Here is a 22,093-nt window from a genome sequence, read left to right as displayed (position 1 = left end):
CTTAAGGCTAGGCTTTTTAGCCACGAATAATGAGGCTAAGTATGAAACTTTGTTGGTGGGAATGGCTATGATCCAGAAAATGGAAGCGACAACAATGGAGATATTTTCCAATTCGAGATTGGTTGTAGGCCAAGTAAAGGGAGAATTGGAGGCCAAGGATGTGAGAATGTAGGACTATTTGAGCCAAGTTAGGCGTTTGCAATCGGGGTTTGAATCCTTCTCCTTACAACAAATCCCAAGGAGCAGAAACACGCATGTTGACTCTCTTGCCACTCTTGCAACCTCCTCGGTGCAGGGTTTACCCCCGGGTTATCCTGGTTGAAGATCTATGCAAACCTACTGAAATGAAGGAGGAGAGGATCATTATTCACCAAATTAGGGTGGGGCCTAGTTTGATGGATCTCATTGTGCTGTTTCTTAAGGATGACATCTTGCTTGAGGAGAAAGGGGAGGCTGATAAAGTGCGAAGAAAGGCCTTTCGGTTTTGGCTGTCTGAGGATCAGAATTTATACAAGCGCTCTTTTTCTAGGCTGTACTTGTTATGCATTCACCCCAAGGCAGTGGACCCACTCTTAGAGAAGCTACATGAAGGAATTTGTGGAAGTCATACTAGGGTTTGGTTGCTGTCTCACATGGCTGTCACCCAAGGATATTAGTGGTCAAATATGCAAAGGGATGCACAGGACTACATGAAAAAATGTGACCAATGTCAGAGATATGCCCCGAATATTCATCAGCTAGGGGGTGTTCTCAATCCTATGTCTAGCCCTTGGCCTATTGCTCAGTAAGGCCTAGACATTGTGGGGCTTTTTCCCAAGGTAGCAGGAAACTGTTGGTCGGCACTGACTACTTCACCAAATGGATGGAAGCCCCCTATCAAATATCAGAGATGTGGATGCTAGAAATTTGTATGGAAAAATATTGTTACTCGGTTTGGGATCCCTCATACCCTCATCTCGGACAATGAGCTTCAATTTGATAGCAAAGCATTCAGAAGGTACTATGGTGAATTGGGTATCACAAATAGGTACTCGACTCCGGCCTATCCACAAGGGAATGGGCAGGCCGAGGCTGTCAATAAAGTCATAGTGAATAGACTCAAGAAGAGGTTGGATGATTCAAAGGGTAAGTGGGTGGAAGGACTGCCCTATGTCCTTTGGATGTATCAGACCACTCCTCGTAGGTCCACAGGAGAAACCTCCTTTTCAATGACTTATAGGGCCGAGGCTATGATCCCTCTGGAAACGGATTGCCAACACTGAGGACAAGCTCATTCGCTCCGGACAGCAATGACCACTTGCTAGAGAAGAGCTTGGATCTAGTTAAAGAACGGAGGGAAAATGTCATAGTTCAGCTCGCATACTATCAGCAAAAGCTCAAACAGGAGTATGATTCAAGTGTGAAGTTAAAGTTGTTATCCCTAAACGACTTGGTATTAAGAATGGTAGTGGGCACTGCAAAAAACCCAACATGGGGGAAGCTAGGTCCCAACTGGAAAGGGTCGTACCGTATCACCTCGGTAGCTAGTATAGGTGTATACTTTCTAGAAGACTTAGATGAAAACACTATACCACGACCCTGGAATGGAAATAACCTACGAATGTACTATTATTAATGAAAGGAAGCTTCGCCATGTTTTTGTTTATGAAATTATACGTTGTGTTCATTACTTGTTTGAATATTAAACAGAACCTTGTTCATGCTTGGTTCCTCGGACCACATACCTTGGGTAAATTAATATTCCTTATCACTCGTTTGAATGTTAAACAGAACCTAGGTCATGCCTGGCTCCTCAAACCACATATCTTGGGTAAATTAATATTCCTTATCACTCATTGGAATGTTAAATAGAACCTTGGTCATGCTTGGGTAAATTAATATTCCTTATCACTTGTTTAAATATTAAACAGAACCTTGGTTATACCTAGTTCCTTGGACCACATACCTTGGGTAAATTAATATTCCTTATCACTTGTTTAAATATTAAACAGAACCTTGGTTATACCTGGTTCCTTGGGCCATATACCTTGGGTAAATTAATATTCCTTATCACTTGTTTAAATATTAAACAGAACCTTGGTCATGCATGGTTCCTCGGACCACATACTTTTGGTAAATTAATATTCATTGTCACTTGTTTGAATATTAAACAGAACCTTGGTTATGTCTGGTTCCTCGGACCACATACATTGGGTAAATTAATATTTCTCATTACTTCTCTAAGTATTAAATAGAATCTTGGTCATGTTTGGATCCTCGGACCACATGCCTTGTGTAAATTAATACTTCTCATTATTTCCTTAAGTGTTAAATAGAACCTTGGTAATGTTGGGTCCCTCAAACCATATGCTTTTGGTAAACTAACACTTATAATTATACAATCCTACTGAGGAATAGAGTACTAAGTGAGATTCTAAGTATGATGGTTTTCTTGGATTATGAACCCTGGATAGACATGAACTTCACTATCATTTGAGGTGAAGAAGAAATTCCAAAAGTACACTTCATCCTTTAAGCTATTCATCTGAGGTACACAGAGTGTGTTTATAAAGTTGAGTTACTAGATGCCAAGTGCCACGGACAAGGTTAAGTTGTCCAACTACACTGCTAATCACGTGAAAGGTAATAGTCGGACCATTAATTGCATGAGTTACTGTTAACTTTAGGGGTCAGAATATATATCTTGGTCAAGGTGATGGTCATTCTTCTCACGGTTTACATGGCCATAATTCCCTCGGATCAACAAACAAATCATTACTATTAGCTTTTGTTAATGTATGGGTGTTCACCTTTAGAAGCATCATCAATTTAACCTTTCAGCAAAGGATAACATAGTAACTACAGCCAATTAGACATAAGTATAGCAGGAAAAACAAAGGTTCATAAAGCAAAAGCTGATATCTTTTCATTAAACAAAAGGGAAGTACATTTTAAACAGGGCAAATTTCCACAACAAAGGCAAATTACATAAATAAAAAAAAACACAAACACAAAAAAAGAAGAAGGGTCCTAAACTGGGCCTTGGTTAGAGGAAGATCCACTTTGCCGTTTGGCTGGGAGATGAGGGGGAGGGGGGGTCAGCTACCATGGGGACAACATCTCTGGCCTTGGGTACAACATCCTTAGCCTTGGAAGCAACCTTAGGGCCCTTGGTCTCTAGCAGGGGCTTGGCCTCCTTACCCTTACCCTTGTCCTCTAGCCGAGAGCCACCCTGGCCAAGTCCCTTTCCCTTAGCCATCTCTTCTCCTTGGCCTTGGTCACTAGCCTTACCAGGCCTTTTGGAAGTCTTAGGAGGAGGAAGAGAGACCTGGGTAGTAAGGGGCTGCTCAGATGGGGTAGGCATAGTGGTAGTAGGAGGAGGAAGTGCTGGTGGGGCCTCACGGATGTCTAGGGGATAGTAGACGTTCTCAACCGTCCTCCATTTCGAAGTAGTAGGGACTTCTGCCAGATTAAATGCCTCTATCCGCACTTGCTGGCAGTAATCCCTGTAGACCTCGGCCAACTCATTCGCTAGGCAAACCTCAGTCTTTTACACCTAGAAGTTGTAGCCTTTCTGTTCTGAAGCCTCTGCCAATTCCTTGGCCGCCTGAGCAGCCTCCTTGGCCTTCCCTAACTTGGCCTTTAAGTCCACGACCTGCTGCTTAGTCGTGGCTAGCTCTATCTCAGTATGATATAGCTTCTTGCATTGCTCCTCAGCCTAGTCTTCAGCGTTCTTGAGGCTGGCCTTAGCACTCTTCCTTTCCCTCTCCTCTACGACCAGCTTCAGCGTAAGCTTCTGGTTCTTCTGCTCAGCTGTGGCCAAGGCCTTCCTGGTCTCAGCACAAAGGCTGTCCTCGACCCTAGCTTCATTGCGGGTGCAACTTTCACCCACTTCTCAGCCATGAATACCTCTTGAATGGCTTGCACAAGAACAACAGAGGAATATGTTATCAAATTTTTAAAAAAAAGAGATAAAATAAAATAATAACTTAGTGAGATATCAGTAAAGCGTGCCAAGAAACTCACCAAGGCCAAGTCCCTCTTTAGGGACAGAAAAAGATCTTGCTGCCTCATAGTCTGCAGTGCAGCCATATCTTTGGGCAGCAGCAGGGGCTGTTCTAGGGCTTCGGCCAGGTAATGGGTGTGCCCTTTCTAGAACTCCCTGATGAAGGAGCTCCGCGATATGGCTACCCCCTCCAACTTCAGCTGAGGATCCCATATCGAGTTTTGGGGGCGCACCTCAGCCATGTTAGGGTCTTCCTTGCTCTTGACCGAAGAGGCCCTCCCCTTACCCTTTGTTGTCTTTTGCCGCTTAGGCCCCTTTTTAGGGACTAACTCCCCCTCCTCGACCACCTCCTTCTCCTTCCTCTTCTTTTGCAGGTTGGCCACAGTGAATGTGTTGACTAGAGGAGGAGGAGGAGGAGGAAGGGGGGCGGTAGAGTAGGAAGGGATTGAGACCCCCAGTCATCCACAGGTGTCGTCCCCTGGTTCCTACCCTTGAGAAGCTCACATAGCCCCTTTTTCTTGTTGTCCAATGGCATTTCATCCTCTTCTTCCGAGCTGCTGTCCACGCGTTCAATAATAAGTCTAGGGGAACGGACGATGGAAAATCTGTCAAGCTCTCCTTCGGAGTCCGAGACTTGGATCATAGGCTCTCCCTGTTCCTCCCTATCCTCCTCAAGCTGAAACTGGTCTATCTCCGCCTTGAGCGACAACTATGAGGAAGTTGTCTCTTCTCTTGGAACTGCAGCTTCACGAGGAGGGCGACAAAAGGGCAGGTCAACTTGCACGATATCTTTTTGGGCTAGGAATCCTTGCACCGTAACGTCAATCTGAGCTTACCGGGGATCACCTGCCCTGATCGCGTGGCCTACATCCTAGAACTTGTCGGACAAGGGCTCGAAGTCGAGAATGTGGTAGGCAACTCTTAATTGCCTATCATCACTTACGAACACTTCGGACCTTAGAACTCTGTTAAGGTTTGGAACATTGACAAAATTAAGGTTGGGCATCACGTATCTTTTATTTGCAAAAATAGCCGAGAAGCGAGACCACGGTCAGAATAATGAAACCTTCAATCGAGAAAAGATTGAATATTAAAAGAGAGAAGAAAGTAGCAAAGCCACGAAACTAATGCCCATGTTAAAATGCCTAAACCTAGGGTACTCCATCTGTCTCTCCCTCTTGGACTGGGTAGTGGAGGCCATCATGCCAGTCACCCAAGACAATTAGAAAGTCATTTTTCATACCCTTGTTGGATTTAGGGTGGCATGAGATGAACCTAACAATGGAAGACCTAGACTTGAGGTAGTAGCCTGAATTTGCGAGTAGATGACACTCATACATCCAGACAACATCATGTCAGGTGAGCCCTAACCCCATTTACTCGTTGAGAGTGTCTACACTACCTAAAACTCTAAATAGGTTAGGCGCGCACTGGTGAGGGCAAAGCCTATGGGCTATCAAGTAGTCGCTAGTCACCCACCCTATGGGTAGCCTCATCCCCCCTTTTATGAAGGCAATCATGGAGATAACTACTTTTCCCTCCCTCCTAAGGTTGATCCATCCACGTAGAGGGCAGTACTATAGGGAAACGCCCCGGGGAATCTGATATAGGGCCCTAAATCCCTCCATACCCGCGAGGGTATCAACTAAATGAGCGAACCTACCCATCGGAGTGAACTAAAGAAAAGTGAAAGAAGCATTTGCGATGAAGAAGTAAAAAGTAGAAGGCTGAGGAGACTAGCCGAGGAAAAAGAAACCTAAGAATGGAGGGACTTACGAGAATAAGCACAAGAGCAACTTTAGGAGCTTCTTGAAGATTTGAAGATTCGAAAAATGGGAAAAATGAAGCCCCTCTGGCTCTTCATATAAGAGGCAGTGTTGGGTGGGAGTTACCCCACCCAAAATTTGAGGAAAAATGACAACCGTAGGATCTCCATCTCGCCATAGGATATGGGGAACAAAGCGCCGCCTAGAGAATTTAATGAAGCATTGTGGACTTTGAAGCGTCAGGGACGGTTACGTGACACATGAAGCGACGTTCTCACGTGGAAATAATAGGGAAACATGCGGAGCTCATCACCTAGGGCCAAAACTCCAGTTTTTTGCCTCAGACAGAAGGGAAATTCAGAATTTTGAGGGGCTATTGTGGGGAATATAAATTTGATAAGGATGCATGGCCACGTGTCATACCTGAGGCCGAAGAGGCCACTGCAATTCCGAGGAGGTCACACCCTTAGACAGTAAAGTCATATTAGTGGCACGTTACCAGAGGAGGTCATACTGTAGACAAAGAACTTCAAAGAAAGGGTTGGCCCTGACATGACCAAAGGGATGATGGCTGCCACTGCATTTAATGCCTCCCACCAAACCTTCTACCTGCATTTATGTGGAGAAGACCCCTGAACAGTGCTTTCTTGGTTGCCGCAACTCACAAGGAGTTTAGGAAGGTGTTTGATAGGACAAGCACTTAAGTAGTGGCCTAGGCGATCAACAAATGGAGGGCCAAGATCATCTAAAGGAAGCTATATAATGGGAGAGACCCTCTAGGGAAAGGGGATCGGGAATTCTAGGGAGGAAACACTGTAGCATGAGAAACTGAAAACTGTAATCAAGTCTTGGAGGGATATATTTAAGAACCACTCTTCTTGGACTTTGCTGAGGAGGGATTTCTTTGCAAAAGATTTGTTTTCTTTTGTTCATCTTTGCTTTCTTATTATCTTTGGTCCATTGTAAGCATTTTCCAATCCATGGAAGTCTAGTTTTTTAGCCCACTCTCTAAAAATTCATTGTGTTGGACTCCTTGGGCCTGAGTCCTTCCCTCGTTTGGGCTTAGGAACCAAAGCCTGCCCTTACAATTTTCTTTTCTTAGTGGAAAATTATGATTACTTGCGATCAAGAATAATCTTTTGGGAGGAAGGCCACATTGTTTCAAGCAGATTTTGTGCTTTACCACCACTGCTGCTAGTCAATTTCGTCAATCTTAAAAATAATTAGCTAATTAAAAAAAAAAAATTGTTGTTGCCTTACTCCTCAATAACCCAACATATCCGAAAATTTCCACCCACTTTACCTTCTAATAAGTTTTTCAAGTTAGCTCAGCTATATCTGATTATAAAATTTTTTGGAACTATTTGGTATACATGGAACTCAACGATATCAATGCAAATGACCAACCATGTTACTATTGGCACTTTAGGCCTAGTGAAAAGGTACAGATGGACTCAAGAGCATGCTAGTCAAAATCTTGAATAGATGATCGAGAGCTATATATCCCGTTGGAGCATTTTTGTTCAATTTACTCTTAGTATAGACCACAAATTTTTTTTTTTGGGATAAATATTTCTTTTTTCCTGAGAATCTTTTGAGAAATTTTCACATGGCATTTGATAATAATATACACTTTGTACAAGTTATGCTTGTCGCTTAAGCATAATTTAAAGGCATCTTTTGTTTTGTTCTGTTTTTTTTTTAGAAAGACAAAGGCGTCTTTTGGAACATTTTCTAATTAAAAAATGATTTAAATGAATTAATTAAAAAAAATAAGTTGAAAAATTAAATGAGATAAGTTTCTTGTGGCTAATAAGTCTTAGAGTGAGAAGTTAGTATTTTTGTAAAAAAGAATTGAATCACGAATTAACAAGGAGAAAGAGTCCTTATTAATTAATAAGTTTTTTTTTAGATGAATTGATAAGTATTTTACATTATTAGTAAGTAGGAGAATGAGGCCTTGTTTGGATTTAGTGTTTTCAATCACTCATCATCCTATTTTCATCACTCATCACTCAAAAACTATGGATCCCATGCATGCACCCCTTGTTTGGATGAGTTTTCACCTTCTGTTTCCATCGCTCATATCTCAACAAATTGAGTTATGAGTGTTAGAGAACGAAAAAAAAAAAAAAAACTGTTTTTGAGTTATAAAAAACAGAGTTATGGTAGCACAATGGTAATTTTCCTCACATAATGGGACCCACCGTCATAGTGTTGCCATGGTCATTTTCTTTTTTTCAGCTCCCAAACCCGTTGCTCTGCTCCCTCCCATTCCGATCTAAGACTCCATCTGAAGGAGAAGTTTGGTGCTGGTCAATTTGTTCATCTAGCGTCCTCTACTCTTCTACATAGATAAATTGAGTATGCTTCAGACGTATACCAACGAAAATGAAGAGTTACAATCAAATGCTTGAAGGTTCAAAGAAATGCTTAAAAGTTGGAACCAATACCAAATTAAAGAACATAGTAAAGAGCATCCATAGTAAAGTTACAAACTAGAATCTACAGTGCAATTAACTCATCACACTACAAACCTGCTTGATACAGAACAAGTAGTGAAATTCAACTCAATAATCAACTTAATTCCTTTGCCATATTCTCACCCTTTTATTTCCTCACCAACAACACCACATGGCAAATTCCAATCTCTACCCAATATTCCTAGCCAACATGAAATCCCAATCGAATCATTACAATTTGAAACCAATACCACATCAAAAAAAAAAAAAAAAAAAAAACCCATGTATACTAGTATCCATTCCTCATTTCATTGATCAACACAAACACAAACAACAACAACAACAATAAAGAAATAAACTCTATTGAATACCATGACATACCCAGAAAAATAAGCTCATTTTTTGCCAAAAATTTCAGAAAAGATGAGGGAAAAATTCATGCATTGCTCTTGGTAATTTTCCTCCGAGACAAACACCTCGCAAACGAAGGGGTAAGAGTGATAGTGATCGGAACTCTACGAGCGATGAAGGGTTAAGAGCGACGGCGAGTGCGAAAGCTCCAGCGGTCGATGCAGCGAGCTATCCCATTTGATTCCTCATGTTGTCGACCACCACCTATCTGATTGAGGAGCAAAGCACGTAATGGAGTTTTTTGGGTTCAGTTTCAAGGCTGAGGATTACGGAAGGAGGTCTAGAATTACTTTCTGGGTTCAGTATCAGGGATGAGGACGGAGGAATACTATGTATAGCAAATTTCTAGCTTCCCCGTAGTTGGGTGAGGGTGGAAGAGTTCCTGGGAAGGGTTCGGTGCAGTTGGGTTATGGGGTTTAAAGGAAATAAGTGTAAAGGAGAATATGTGGGCATGAAGGGCTTCATGGGTAGCCATTCTGTGGCACTACATAATGCCCAGTCCGTGAGTCCCACAAAAGGTGAGTTTTTTGAGTTTTTGAATTGAAAACTCAACCGGGTTTTAGTGCCAAATGTATGTGGGGACTACTTTGAGGATTTTTAAGCTATAAGTTATGAGTTATAGGGTGATGATATTTGAGTGATAAGTGATACATAACTCAATATCCCAACAAGGCCTGAGTGTCTAATGAATGAGAAATGAGTCCAAGTAATGTGGGTAGGAGAAGATGTAGTGGACGAGATGGTATGAAATAAGGAAGTGATTCGTCATTGACCTACTAGATGCACTACATATTGAGCCCATTAACTCTCTTTGGAACTCTTTCATCTGACCCAATAGTTAATGTAACTCCAGCCCATTTGATTAAGTACTAGCATTAGTCATTAGAAACTCCCGTAACTTAGAATCATGTGCCTCGTTAACCATAAGAAACTAAACCAACATTTTATTAATTAGGGCCATTACAGTTGGGACTTGGTAGGCCCAATAAGCCTATAAATAGAATAGACCCTATTAACACCAGTACCACACACTTAACAACAAGCTATTCTTTTCAAATATAGAAAAAAAAAAAAAATTTGATATGACCTTAGCCCAACCCAAAAATATAGATTTCTAAGAATGGAGTGAGTTAGTATGAATATGTGATATGACCCTTAGACAAGCCCAAATGTGTTTCAAATGATGTGGGAATTGGGACAAACTTTCATCTCTCTTCTTGTCTAGTCTTGCTCTCTCGTCTCTCTTTGTCCTTTTATTCTTGGTTGATTAGGTTTTTATAGTCTTCTTTCCATTTTTGTCTAACTCATCAGTTGGACAAGCTCTTGATGGTCACATCGGGGGTGGACCTCACAAACTCCTTGATTTCTATCAGACTCATCCACTCTTCTTCAATGCAACATTTGGGCTCGTGAAGTTGAACTACAATGATCAAATCCCACAGTAAGCTATCCACCAAGGATTGTCCTTTTGTGAAAATGTAGTAATACTCCTCTATTCATTGTTGTGGCAGTTATACACAAACTTGTTTGTTCGTTTAGACCCATAAAACCAGATTATTAGTTAAGTGATTATTTAGGTTAATTATTCAAATCTCGGCTAAACAATAATAAATCATATCATGCATAGCAACAGAAAAGTAAATAACACCGACCCAAGAAAACCGATGAAACAAACTGTTTCAAGATAAAAACTTAGGGAGGATTTGACTTAACTATTCTTAAGGTACAGTAAATCTACTATAAGAGAATTGAAGTTTTTACAATTAGAATTAACCCTAAATCTATTGCTACCTCATGTAGTAACTTACAGACACAACCACGTGCAAGCTCCGAATCTACAGACTCATTCTCTTCTCAAATTTACTACAACACAAGCACTCACGCTTGTGACTTTGAGATCCCACTCAAAGGTTTAGCAACATAAACTCTCTAGTTTGTGACTCCAAGACCACCCTTGAAGGTTTAGATCATCAATAGTTGTTGATCTTGTTGCAGCAACTTCAGATCTACTAGATCTAATGATATGAGAATGATTTTCGGTAGTGACTTTAAAAGAGGAAGGCACAATACCTTTTAGATCTTACAAGAGCACCTCCAAAGTCTCTTCAAAATGTGGCTTAGGATTTCTTTTATAAACTAGGAGAATTAGATTTGAAACCCTAATCACTTAATGGGCCAATAGGCTTAATTAAAATTCTGCAGAATCTGATTTTTTGTGATTTTCGATTGGTCGGATCTAATTTTCGATCGGTTGGATTTTATAGAATTTGAATTCTTCTTTCTACAGCTTATATGTTCTTGTGTTCTGACTTGTAACACCTTGAATATTGTCTAATCAAACCTATAGATCTAGGAACTTATATCTAGACAAGTTTGTGCTCACGGTTTGCCAATTGTTCTAAACTTTTAGAATCTAACAAAAGTACAAAGTATAAGAATTGAGTCAAGTCAATGGTGGAAGACTTGGGAATACACGTATGTGAGTAAATTTCCACATTGAACAAGAATGAGAAGAGTAAGTAGTTAATATAATATAGTTGGCCATAAACTCATATATTTAAGTCTTTTGGGTTAGATGGTTTTGTTATATATTATACTTACGTACTATTCAGTTGAAGACTCCCCTAAAAGTATTATTTCGGCAAGGAAAGGGGAATGAAATTATGGACAATAAATTTATGAAGGCAGTAGGTACGATAATTGGGTTAAGTCATGACACCCTTGTCGTTTATTGTCAAGTCATTTACTATTGTTGTGCTTATTGTTTTAGTTCATATTTTATTTCCTCACAAAGTCACAATATAGAGAGAGGTGAATAAATCTGTGAAGAAAAAAACAAAAGGATCATATATATTCTTTGATAGATAACGCGTGAAAGTGATCTTGTTTGAAAATTGAAAGTAGAGAAATATACTATTAAATTGGGGACTCTAATTTTTGCAATGAAAAAGACAGAGCGGGCCTACATCCGTTTTATTAATTTCCTTCAACTTACAAAATACGTCCTAAATAATTAATAACAATATGGGTCATTCACTCGATGCGATAGATTTCTACATTGACGTGATCATTCAAGAATCCACGTTCATATTTTGATTAGGCCTTTATTTATTTATTTACTTTTTAAATAGATGCATAAAGATGTAGTAGATAGTTTGTTACTTTCAACATTTGCATGGATTTGTATATTATACTTTACATGTAATTTTCTATTTGGACTTTTTTTTAAGGATCTTTCTGGAATAATTCACAGAATTTAGCTCTCATTTTCAATGGTTTTTCTTAAAAGACGATAGAAAACGTGTGATGACCACTTGCATGCCAATTCTAACATAGAATAAAAATTTTCCTTGGTTTTTTCTTCTTTCCTTTTTTTTTTAATAAATAAATTTGATTATTTCTAGTCTAACTTTTGAATGGAAAAAAAAAATGATTTATTGACTTGACTCATAACAGTCAAACAACCAATTACTTGGGAACAAAATTTATCTTCAAACTAGTTTGGAGAGAAACTCTACAAACTCCTCGTATATATCTTTTTTTTTGTGAATTTTGAAAATCTAATCGTTGAATATCATGTTCCTTATGTTTTTAACCTGCATATCAAATTTCGTTCAAATTGGATATTATTTACTATTTGATCAATAAACTTATTTTTTATACACAGTTTTAGATCATAAAAATTTGATATTTTAACATTTATTTGATGAGATAGCAATTGATCTTTGATCTTCTTGAAATTTTTCATGCATGAAGAATATAATAAGAACATGCAATCTAACGGTTAAATTTTCAAAATTCACACTCAATGTAGAAATATACGAGGTGTTTGTAGAGTTTCTCTCCAAACTAGTTTGGAGAGAAACTTTGTTCATTACTTGGGAAGGGTCTATCCTCTGCATATAATCATTATAGTTAAAAATAATTTTCAGTCAATGTTTTTCCAGGACGATTCCTGGAAGAGTGTTATAGAAATACTAAATTATCTTCTTAGTGGAAAATAATGATTACTTGCAGTTAAGAATAATCTCCTGTGAGGAAGGCCACGTTGTCAAGCAGCTTTCTTCAGTCTTAAAAATAAATAGCTAATTAAAACATAATTGTTGTTGCCTTACTCCTCAATAACCCAACATATCCGAGAATTCCCTCCCACTTTACCTTCTAATTTTTTCAAGATAGCTCAGCTATAGCAGATTATAAAAAACTTTGGAACTATTTGGTATATATAGAAATTGATCTTTTGTTTACTTTATTATATTTAAGATTTCTGCTATCAAAAGCTGTAACTAATATAATTCTTTTTTTTTTCTTTCCTCTTGTCAAGAGCATGGTTGTCAAAATCGCGATCTAGATCGTAAAATCGCATGATTTTACGATCCTACCTCACCAAAAAGTTTTAAATCGTAGCAGGATCGCAAAAATGTTAGGATCGTAGGTAGGATTGTGTAGGATCGTATAGGACCGTAGGATCGTATGGGATCCTACCGATCCTACCATTTGTCTTGAATTTTTTTTTTTATTTTAAGTGGGATTCATTTGGGTAAACCTAAACCCACAAGCCCAACAGGTTTTAGAAGCCCAATAATGAATTGAAGTCCCAAATTTACCCCTATGTCAACATAAAATCTCAAAAAAACCAATGGTATAAGTTTAACGTTTTCAAAAACAAAACCTAAACTATTTAGAAACACAAAGCTCCAGCACGCACCTCTGTCCCGTACGTGCCTCCTCAGCCCTTTGTCAAAAACCCAGCACCTTTTAGCCCTGTTAATGGTGAGCCATCACTGCCTTTAAGCTTTCTTAACTTAAGTTTAACATTTTTTAAAATAATAATAAATAAAAAACTCAGTCAAAAACCCAGCACCTCTCAGCCCTCTCAATAATGTTGCTATGAGCCATTGCTGCCTTTAAGGTTTCTAGTAATTTGTTTTGGTAGTTAGTACTTAGTAGTTTATCATTTATTTGTACTTTGATAGCTTGATTTCATATTGTTGTGTTGTGTATATGATTTTGACAAAGCTTTTAAGGTTTTTATTTTTCTATTTTGTTAACTAAATTAAGTAAAATTTGAAAAATTATGAAACAGGATCTTCATTATTTAATTAGCTAGTTTACCTTAGATTGAGAATTCTCTTTTAGATTACATATTGTAAAATTGTAGTTAGCTAGTTTTTATATGCTAACTAGTCTAACTTATTTTGGATTTGGAACTTAGAATTTGGAAAACATTTTTCATATGCGTAGATAATATTTTGGTACTTAGTTGCTAGTTAAATATGTATTGAACTTTTTAGATACATTATGTCAAAAATTAAATATATTTTGCTTCGTTAGAATGACATAAGTGCGTGCAAATTACATTTTATGATGCAATTTTTTTTTAATGGATGGATTCATATTTTTAAGTAATTATATAACATACAAAGTCACTATTAATAGGTTTTTTGCTTAAAATCTGAAAATAAGTAGGATCTTACGATCCACGATCCGATCCTACGATCCACGATCCGATCCTACGATCTTCGATCCTACTTACCTCCCACGATCTTACGTAGGATCTCGATTTTGACAACCTTGGTCAAGAGTCATTTTTTATGTAACAAATATTTCAAATCAATGAAACATAGCTACCTTCTTCTTTTCTTTTTTTATTTAATAATAGCCACACTCTTTATTTATGTGATAGAGATCTCTCATCTGAACTTGAATTAAGGTTAATTTTTAAGAGTAATTTTATGTTCACAATATTTTCACAACAATTCTAAGTTATCGATTGTGATTGATTCTAATCTGGGCTCACCGTTGATATCACTTTTTTACCTACCAATAGCAATTTGTTATACTTAAGATTTATTGTGAAAAAATTATTGATGTGTGACGTTACTTTTTGAGAGGAAGTCTACAATCATTACGAAATACATCAAATTCATAAGGATTTTTGTGCATAGAGCACAGACAAAAGATGAGTCTATCCAAATAATGACATTATCCAAGTATGAAAAACTACAAGCTTTTGGTTAGTTCATTACAAGCTCTACGACAAGGTTTTGAAACTCGGACGGTTTAATGAACCATAAAATAGAGAGGTTCAAGGTTTTTGAGGCCGAACCGAGGTTAAACCGTGATGACATCATAATTAATTTAATAATTATTTTAAATATATTAAATTAATATAAATACAAAATTTGACTAAAATAATCCCTAAATAAATATAAAAATCTATATTTCAAATGTATTTTTTATATCATAATTTTCTTTAGATAAATAAAAAAAATTAAATTCAAAGAAAACATAATAAATAAACAAATTTATAATTAAATGCATAACAATATCAAGGTTGATTTTCTGATTATAAAAAAACGTAGTTGATATAATTAAATCACTAACCAAACCAAATAGTAAACCATTGTTATTAATTTTAAATCTAATATAAAATATTATTAAAATATTAAAGAGGACAGTTGATGAAGCTTAAGCTACTGTGGTAGAAGTGCTATATCAATCTCATAAAAAAGAAATGAATAAATAAATATATCAATACTTATGTGATTCCTATCCAAAAAAAAAAAAAATCAATACTTATGTGATTTGACGTTTGTGGTACACGATGGCCAAGAAAGTAAATGTGTGTGATTAGTTGCTATTGATTTAAATTTGTCCTTAACATTAAGATTATTTTTTTGCTTCAATAATAATCACTAGTAACAACTTATTACTTAAAATTTGTTATAAAAATGTTATGAAAATACTATGGACATCTCATTTCTCTTTTTAATTTCTTATACTTTTCAAAGAGAAATGATATGTCCACAATATTTTTATAACAAATCTTAAATAGTAGGTTGTTACTTATTATTATTGTTGGGTTAAACAAGTAATCTCAATGCTAAATTTAAATTTGAACCAATAACAACTAATTACCTATAATTTATTGTGAAAATATTATAAAAATGTTGTGATCTCAAACTTTTCAAATTACCTAAATACAACCCGTTTTTCCATTTTCTGTTTCTTTTATTTTTTATTTTTTTTTCTCCACTGTGGATTGATTGATTTATCCCTTACACCATTTATAATTCTACATCCTTATCTTCTTTTTTTTTTTCTTTTTTTTTTACTAGTATCTTAAATTTTTCTCATCCACTCATTTAAAAATTTACCTTCCCAACTCCTCTTTTACTTTCCCAATGTCTAGTTGCCTACACATTTCTTCAGGGAAGTGGGAACTCTTTCTCTCTTTTGATGAACGCTCCTCTCTTTCTTCTTCACAAATCCCCTTAGGGTCTATTTAGATAGAACTTATTATTGAAAATTGAAAACTGAAAACTGAAAACACTGTAACAAAATAATTTTTAAATGTGTAAATAGTATTGCGGGACCCACTTTTAATAAAAAAATTGCTAAAAAAGTACATGCACAGTGCGCGCACAGTACGCGCACAGTGCCGCACAGTACGCGCACAGTGCCGCACAGTGCGCGCACTGCGCACATGTCCCCTCTACAGCAGAAAAAAAAAAAAAACCAAAACTTAAAACGCAAAACGTGGAAACGCAACAACTGTATCCAAACCCCCTCTTAGTCCTCACAAAACTTTTCCTCTACTCCTCAGTCTCACTCACGAAAACAATCAGGTTTTCTTTTTTTTTGGGCTCAAAATCTCTTGCAGAGCATTGCATTGTCATCGTCCAGTGGCTGCTACTTTTTTTTTTTTTTTTTGGTCAAAATTTTTTTGCAGAAGCACTCATTGTTGAAAAGAAATTATCGCCTGAAACCTATGAAGCATGAGTGCGGCAAAATGGGTGCCGCACCCGCATTCGACGCGGCTCAGCGTGGCGACGTACGAGCGACACCGCTGCCTGCGCGTCGATGCCGTGTCTTAGTTTTTTTTTTTTTTTTTTTATTTATAGATTCGCACCGACTCGGCTTTGACTCTCGCCGATACGCGCCGAACCAAGCCGATTCGGCCAGAATCAAGTCGTATCGGCCGAATCGGAACGTATCGGCCGGCGGCCGAAACTAACTGAAATGGCCGAAATCGGCCTTGGATCATGCATTGCACCAACAAAAACCTGAAACCAAAGCATTTTCTGTCCAAAAACTGAAACCTAAGCCTTACCGTTGAGTTGAAACCCATGAGAGATAGCCACTGGGTCTGCTACTCTGTTTTTTTTTTTGTTTTTTTTTATTTTATTTTTTATGGAAACTGCTACTCTGAGTTTTAATATAAACTGTGACTACCCAAAATGCCCTTTGTTTTGTATTCTATTGGACTTGCACCCAAAGTCATGTGGCTGTTTTGGTCATTTTATCTGATATTGTTGATACCTGGTATGATTAGGTGAGACTGCAGGACATTTCTTTTTTGTTTTGTGTTTCTTTTTTTCTTTGTTTTGTGAATCAAATGTATTTTTTTAAAAAAATTTTAATAGTAAAAATATATAAAAAGATATAAAAAAATATTTTTAATAAGTTTTTAATCGCCGCACCCCGTCGCACTTGCAACTTACTTTTTTAAAAATTACCGAGTCTAGGCCCCGCACCCGAATCCGAAAACGCATCCGTGCTAAATAGTAATTGGAACACAAGGCCACAAGCAGCCCCCAAAATGAAAGCACAAGCTAATTAACTTCAACTATTCTGAAAAACTACAGATTTTATTTTCTCAACTGGTTTTCCTTAATTTCGCCACAAACATGGTCTTAGTGTGACTTCAAGAACAATTTTCTAACTTGGTTCCTAATATGTAAGCCAGCAGTACCCCAAGAAATAAGCAAGATCAGTTTAATTGTAGAGATCAACCAAACTGTAAAGAAACTTGTTATAGTTTTGTATCGCTCAATATTTGTGCGTTGATTTATTACCACCAAAGAAATAGTAGCATTTTCATTGGAATATGAGATACTACAAGCATTTTAAGATTGCCAGTATTAACATAATGTGAGAGGAATAAGAAGAGTAAAAAGGAAGCAAGATGACGGGTGTATTGTAATGATACTTCCTAAGGTATAATAATTTTGAGAGTGGTAAGGCATAACATATGCATATTACTAAGACAATCAATCCTGTGCACCAATTGCCATTCAACTTTGCAATAATCCCTCGGTGTCACACCCTTGAGTCGTCCTTGGTAGCAGATGTGCTCCCTCCTTTGCTTGTACTAGTGAACTGGATTTGGTCGGCAGTCATCGCTTCAGGGGCATAATAATACGATGGCAAAGGCATTTTGGACGGAAGGGAAGGCAATGATGCTTCATAATTAAGAACCCTAATTGCTTGCCTTATAGAAGGTCGTGAAGTGTGATCTGGATGAGCACACCATAGCCCAATAATCATCAAACATTGCATCTCATCCATGTCATAATCCCCATTTAGTGTCTCATCCACTGCTTCTAAAAGCCTTTCCTCTCCATATAGCACCCACACCCATTTGAGTAAATTAATCTTTGATTCTTCTACCTTTGGCTCCACTACTCTCCTCCCACATGCAATCTCTAGTGCCACCATCCCAAAACTATAAACATCTGATTCCTTACTAAACTTGCTTGTATTAAAACACTCTGGAGCAATGTAGCCATTGGTTCCGACCAAATCCGTTGTTTGTGAGCTAAGTCCGTGGTCCACAAACCTCGCTAGACCGAAGTCACCAAGTTTTGCGTTGAAGTTTGAATCTAACATCACGTTGCTAGATTTGATATCTCTATGCACTACACATTGCCCCCATTCCTCATGGAGATAGAGTAATCCAGATGCTAACCCGTGAACAATTTTGGACCTCTCTGGCCACAAGAGGTGACTTTTCTTGCCAAATAAATGTGAATCTAGACTTCCATTGGGCATGTACTCATAAACCACTACAAGCTCTTGTTCGTGGCTCCAACCAACGAGTTGAACCAAATTGCGGTGTCTCAAACGACTTACAGTTCTCACCTCAGAAGTGTACTCCTTTTTTCCTTGCTTAGAGTTGCTTGATATCTTCTTCACTGCAATTTCCATGTTCGTTTTTGCCAAGAAACCTTTGTAGACGCTTCCAAAACCTCCTTGCCCTAGCTTCCCTTCCTCTGAAAAGTTATTAGTTGCCACAACTAAGTCCTTGTAGGCAAACATTTTTGGTCCAGTTACTTCTGTTAGATCTTCATCTTCTTCTACTACTTTTCTTTTGGAATTTCTCCACAAAATGTAAGAGCCAAAACTTAACCCAACAACCAAAAGCAGTACCAGTCCTATTATTAATCCTATCAACCACATCTTAAAGCTCCCTTTCCCTCCATTTTGGGTCGAACCCAAATCCAAAGTTGAACTGAAATTCCAACTTCTGATCGCTTGGACTGGAACTCCTCCTCCAGTTGCTGCAGAGAAGCCCATCATCACTTTTTCTGGGAGAACATCTCTCAACTTTACATTATGAGTAAGATTCAAGGGGAGGTTTGGAAGATTCAAGTATTTCAAAAATACACTGAGAATCTCGGCGGTTCCATCATAGGAGACTGTTGCTACCAAAATGTCCCCGGAGGTTAGATTCCAAGTACTGTTAGCCTTGGAGACAAGGGAGTTCACATCAATACCAACATGGTTGTCACTAGGAGCATCCCCCCACGCTTGATCTTGCCAGGTATCAAACTCCACCGCTACCATCTTGCTTGATGATTTGCCCTCAGTTGTGCCATTGAAGAGACCCATGTAACTTCCATCGGAATTCGTAGGAGCATCAACGGAATCTTCTGAAGTGATAAAGAATGCAATTCCACCACCAGAGTGACCCCATGATGGCTCCCCATTACGTGTTCTGATTACAAACTCAAAAGTAGTTGTAAAATTTGTTGTGACATTTGTAATGGAATCCCATAGTGGGATGGGTTTGTAATAGTATGCTCGGCCTATGGCAGAATATTTATTGTCACTTAAGTCATCCAAGTTATCGGTGAGTCGTATTGATGGGTGCTCATCAACTTGAGCTTTCGAGGCTGTACCAGAAACTATGATGTTGTTATCATAGGGTAAGAAGTCTGGGAAAGAAAAGCTTATCATGGAGGTGGTGTAAGGAAAGCAACAAAAGAAGAAGACACAAAGGAAGGGAAGAGAATATAAGGATTGAGAATCCATGCGGTGAATCAGTGAGGAAGAGGCAGGTCCCTATCAAAAATATGAGGAAAACGAAGATAGCTATAATAATTGTGATTGGAGGTATATATAAATATAGGAGAAAGCCCAACGTGCATGGTACGGTCTAAATAATTTGACATTTTCATTGTTGGATATCATTTCGACAATTTTAACGAGCATGTCAAATTTTATCGAAATTTATTTTTTTATGATTTAAAAATTTATTTTTTATGTATTATTTTAAATTGATAAAATAGTAATTAATATTTTGAAATTTTTGCAAGCATAAAAAATATATAAAAATAATTAATTTAAAGGACAATTTGTTAAAAATTCACATCTAATAAAAAAATATATTAAATAATGTAATATTCTTAAAGTTACACAGTTTTTTTTTTTTTCTTTTATGAGTTTCAACACATTAACTTTTAATAATTATTCTTTATTATTAAACCGAAACACCAATCAATTTTATTACTCTGACGTATTTGATTATAAAATTTTCAAGTACCATATGTTGAAAAAATTAAATGCCCCAATTTTCCCTTTTACCACTTTTACTTGCCACCTAGTCCTGTGCTATGATCCAGGGGCAAATCGTCCATAAGAACGGCTTTAAACCAAAATAGGCTCCACCACTTTAAACTCTCACTTTGGCCCATCAAAGGGTAGAGAGCCGGGAGCCCATTGGACATGAAAATCTACCTAAACAAACTAGTATCTTCTCCTAAAAAAAAAAAGTATTATTGTTGAAAAAATTATTTTAATCATCTAACTTACCTTTTTTTTTTAATGACAAAAGTTTTTTTTTATATATAGAAAATTTAATAATAAAAGGTAGGTAATACATTTTATGTTATAACATTTTTTTTTTGATAGAATGTTATAACATTTTGATTAAATGTAAATATTACAATATAAATTAATGAGAAAGTTTAGTTACAAAATCAGTCTTAACCTTAGGTTACAACTTTATTTCATATTTGTTTACTGGATGTGAATTTTGATAAATCTATTATTGGATTACATCTTCTTCTTATATCCTCTATGCTTGCATAGTTTCTAGAAAATTAAAGATCAATAGCTATGTCATTAATAAATCGTTTAAATTGCAAGTTTTTGTAATTTAAAATATAAACTCATAGATCATATAGTAAACAAGTATCATATTGACACAAAATTTGACATGTGTATTAAGAGCGTAGAGAACATGCAATTTAACAGTTAGATTTTTAAAATATGTAGTAATGTTTATTTTATTAAGTTACAATCAGTTTTGTAACTAAACTTTATTCTTAAATAAATGTAATCGTAAGTGTCTTTTCATCGTATGACTTGCTATGAAACACATTAAAATCATTTTAAAATTTTGATCTAAAAAATATTTTCCAGATTTTTTTTTTTAATTTAGCAAAAGTTGACAGAAATGCCATAATTGATTAAATCTAAAACATAGAGGATTAAAATGATCAAAAGCAAACTTAGATGACTAAAATGAATTTTGGAGAAACTTAAAGGATGAGTTTTGCATTTTAGCCTTTTTTTATAAATTAAAGAAAAAAAAACAAAAAAACAGAAGCCAAAGAATCCAAAACAAATGTAAGTAGAAAAAGAGAGGGAAAAAAACGAATGAAAAATACGAGAAAAGAAAAAAAATAAAACAAAGAAAAAGAAAGAAAAAATCAATTTGGTATAATAAAAATAAGAAAAAGCCATGCACATAGGTTTTTTTTAGTCAACCACTTTCTCCCTTGTATTCTTTCGGTAAAAACATTTCGGTTGATCTAGGTCTCACCAATATTCCCTCATTTACTCTTTCCAACCAACTACTAAAAAAAATACTACATTCTTTTCACTTTTTTTCTAGTCTAGTTGTTGGGTAATTATCATGTTCTGCTTTTGCTTAAATAATTAAGAAGAAGAAGTTTCTTAATTGGACTTTCTTGTCCGCTTGTTGGGTAATTATAAAGTTTAGCTTTTGCTTAAATAATTAGGACAAGAAGAAGAAGTTTCGTAATTAGACTTCCTAGTCCACTACGGAACTTTCTCTTTCTTCTCTTTTATATTGTTAATATAGCACTAATTAAGTTCTTCCCATGTAACACGTTTAAAGAAACCAAGAAAGCAAATTCAAGAGTCTATTTGCTGTGTACATACTTGGTTTGGCATTTGTTCAAAAGATCAAAGATAAATGCAATTGTGTACATACTTTGAAAAGAACCAAATCCAATATAATCATATCTGTTCACTTTTTTAATTCATAAACAAATCCAGAAGTTTAGCTCTAAAGATTCAGAAATCAACTATTGATCACGGGTGAAGAATTGGAAGATTTCGAACCATAAACTTATTACTTATTAAGAAGGTAA

The 22,093-nt window shown here is 36.7% G+C and overlaps 1 protein-coding gene across 1 annotated transcript; it reads right to left on the bottom strand.

The window, feature by feature from the left end:
* Window positions 1–17,459: 17,459 nt before the first annotated feature.
* LOC142617615 (L-type lectin-domain containing receptor kinase IX.1-like) lies at window positions 17,460–19,785 on the bottom strand. The gene has a single exon (XM_075790531.1). It carries the CDS (start codon window positions 19,722–19,724, stop codon window positions 17,730–17,732), a length of 1,995 nt encoding a protein of 664 aa, XP_075646646.1. The 5' UTR covers window positions 19,725–19,785; the 3' UTR covers window positions 17,460–17,729.
* Between the last annotated feature and the right edge of the window lie 2,308 nt (window positions 19,786–22,093).

The sequence above is a fragment of the Castanea sativa genome, chromosome 11 (assembly GCF_040712315.1).
Source record: "Castanea sativa cultivar Marrone di Chiusa Pesio chromosome 11, ASM4071231v1".
Taxonomy (NCBI): Eukaryota; Viridiplantae; Streptophyta; class Magnoliopsida; order Fagales; family Fagaceae; genus Castanea; species Castanea sativa.
This window is presented reverse-complemented; position numbering and strand designations above follow the sequence as displayed.

Excerpts from the sequence above, each read along its gene's own strand:
- LOC142617615 (XM_075790531.1), bottom strand. The coding sequence starts at position 19,724 with ATGGATTCTCAATCCTTATATTCTCTTCCCTTCCTTTGTGTCTTCTTC.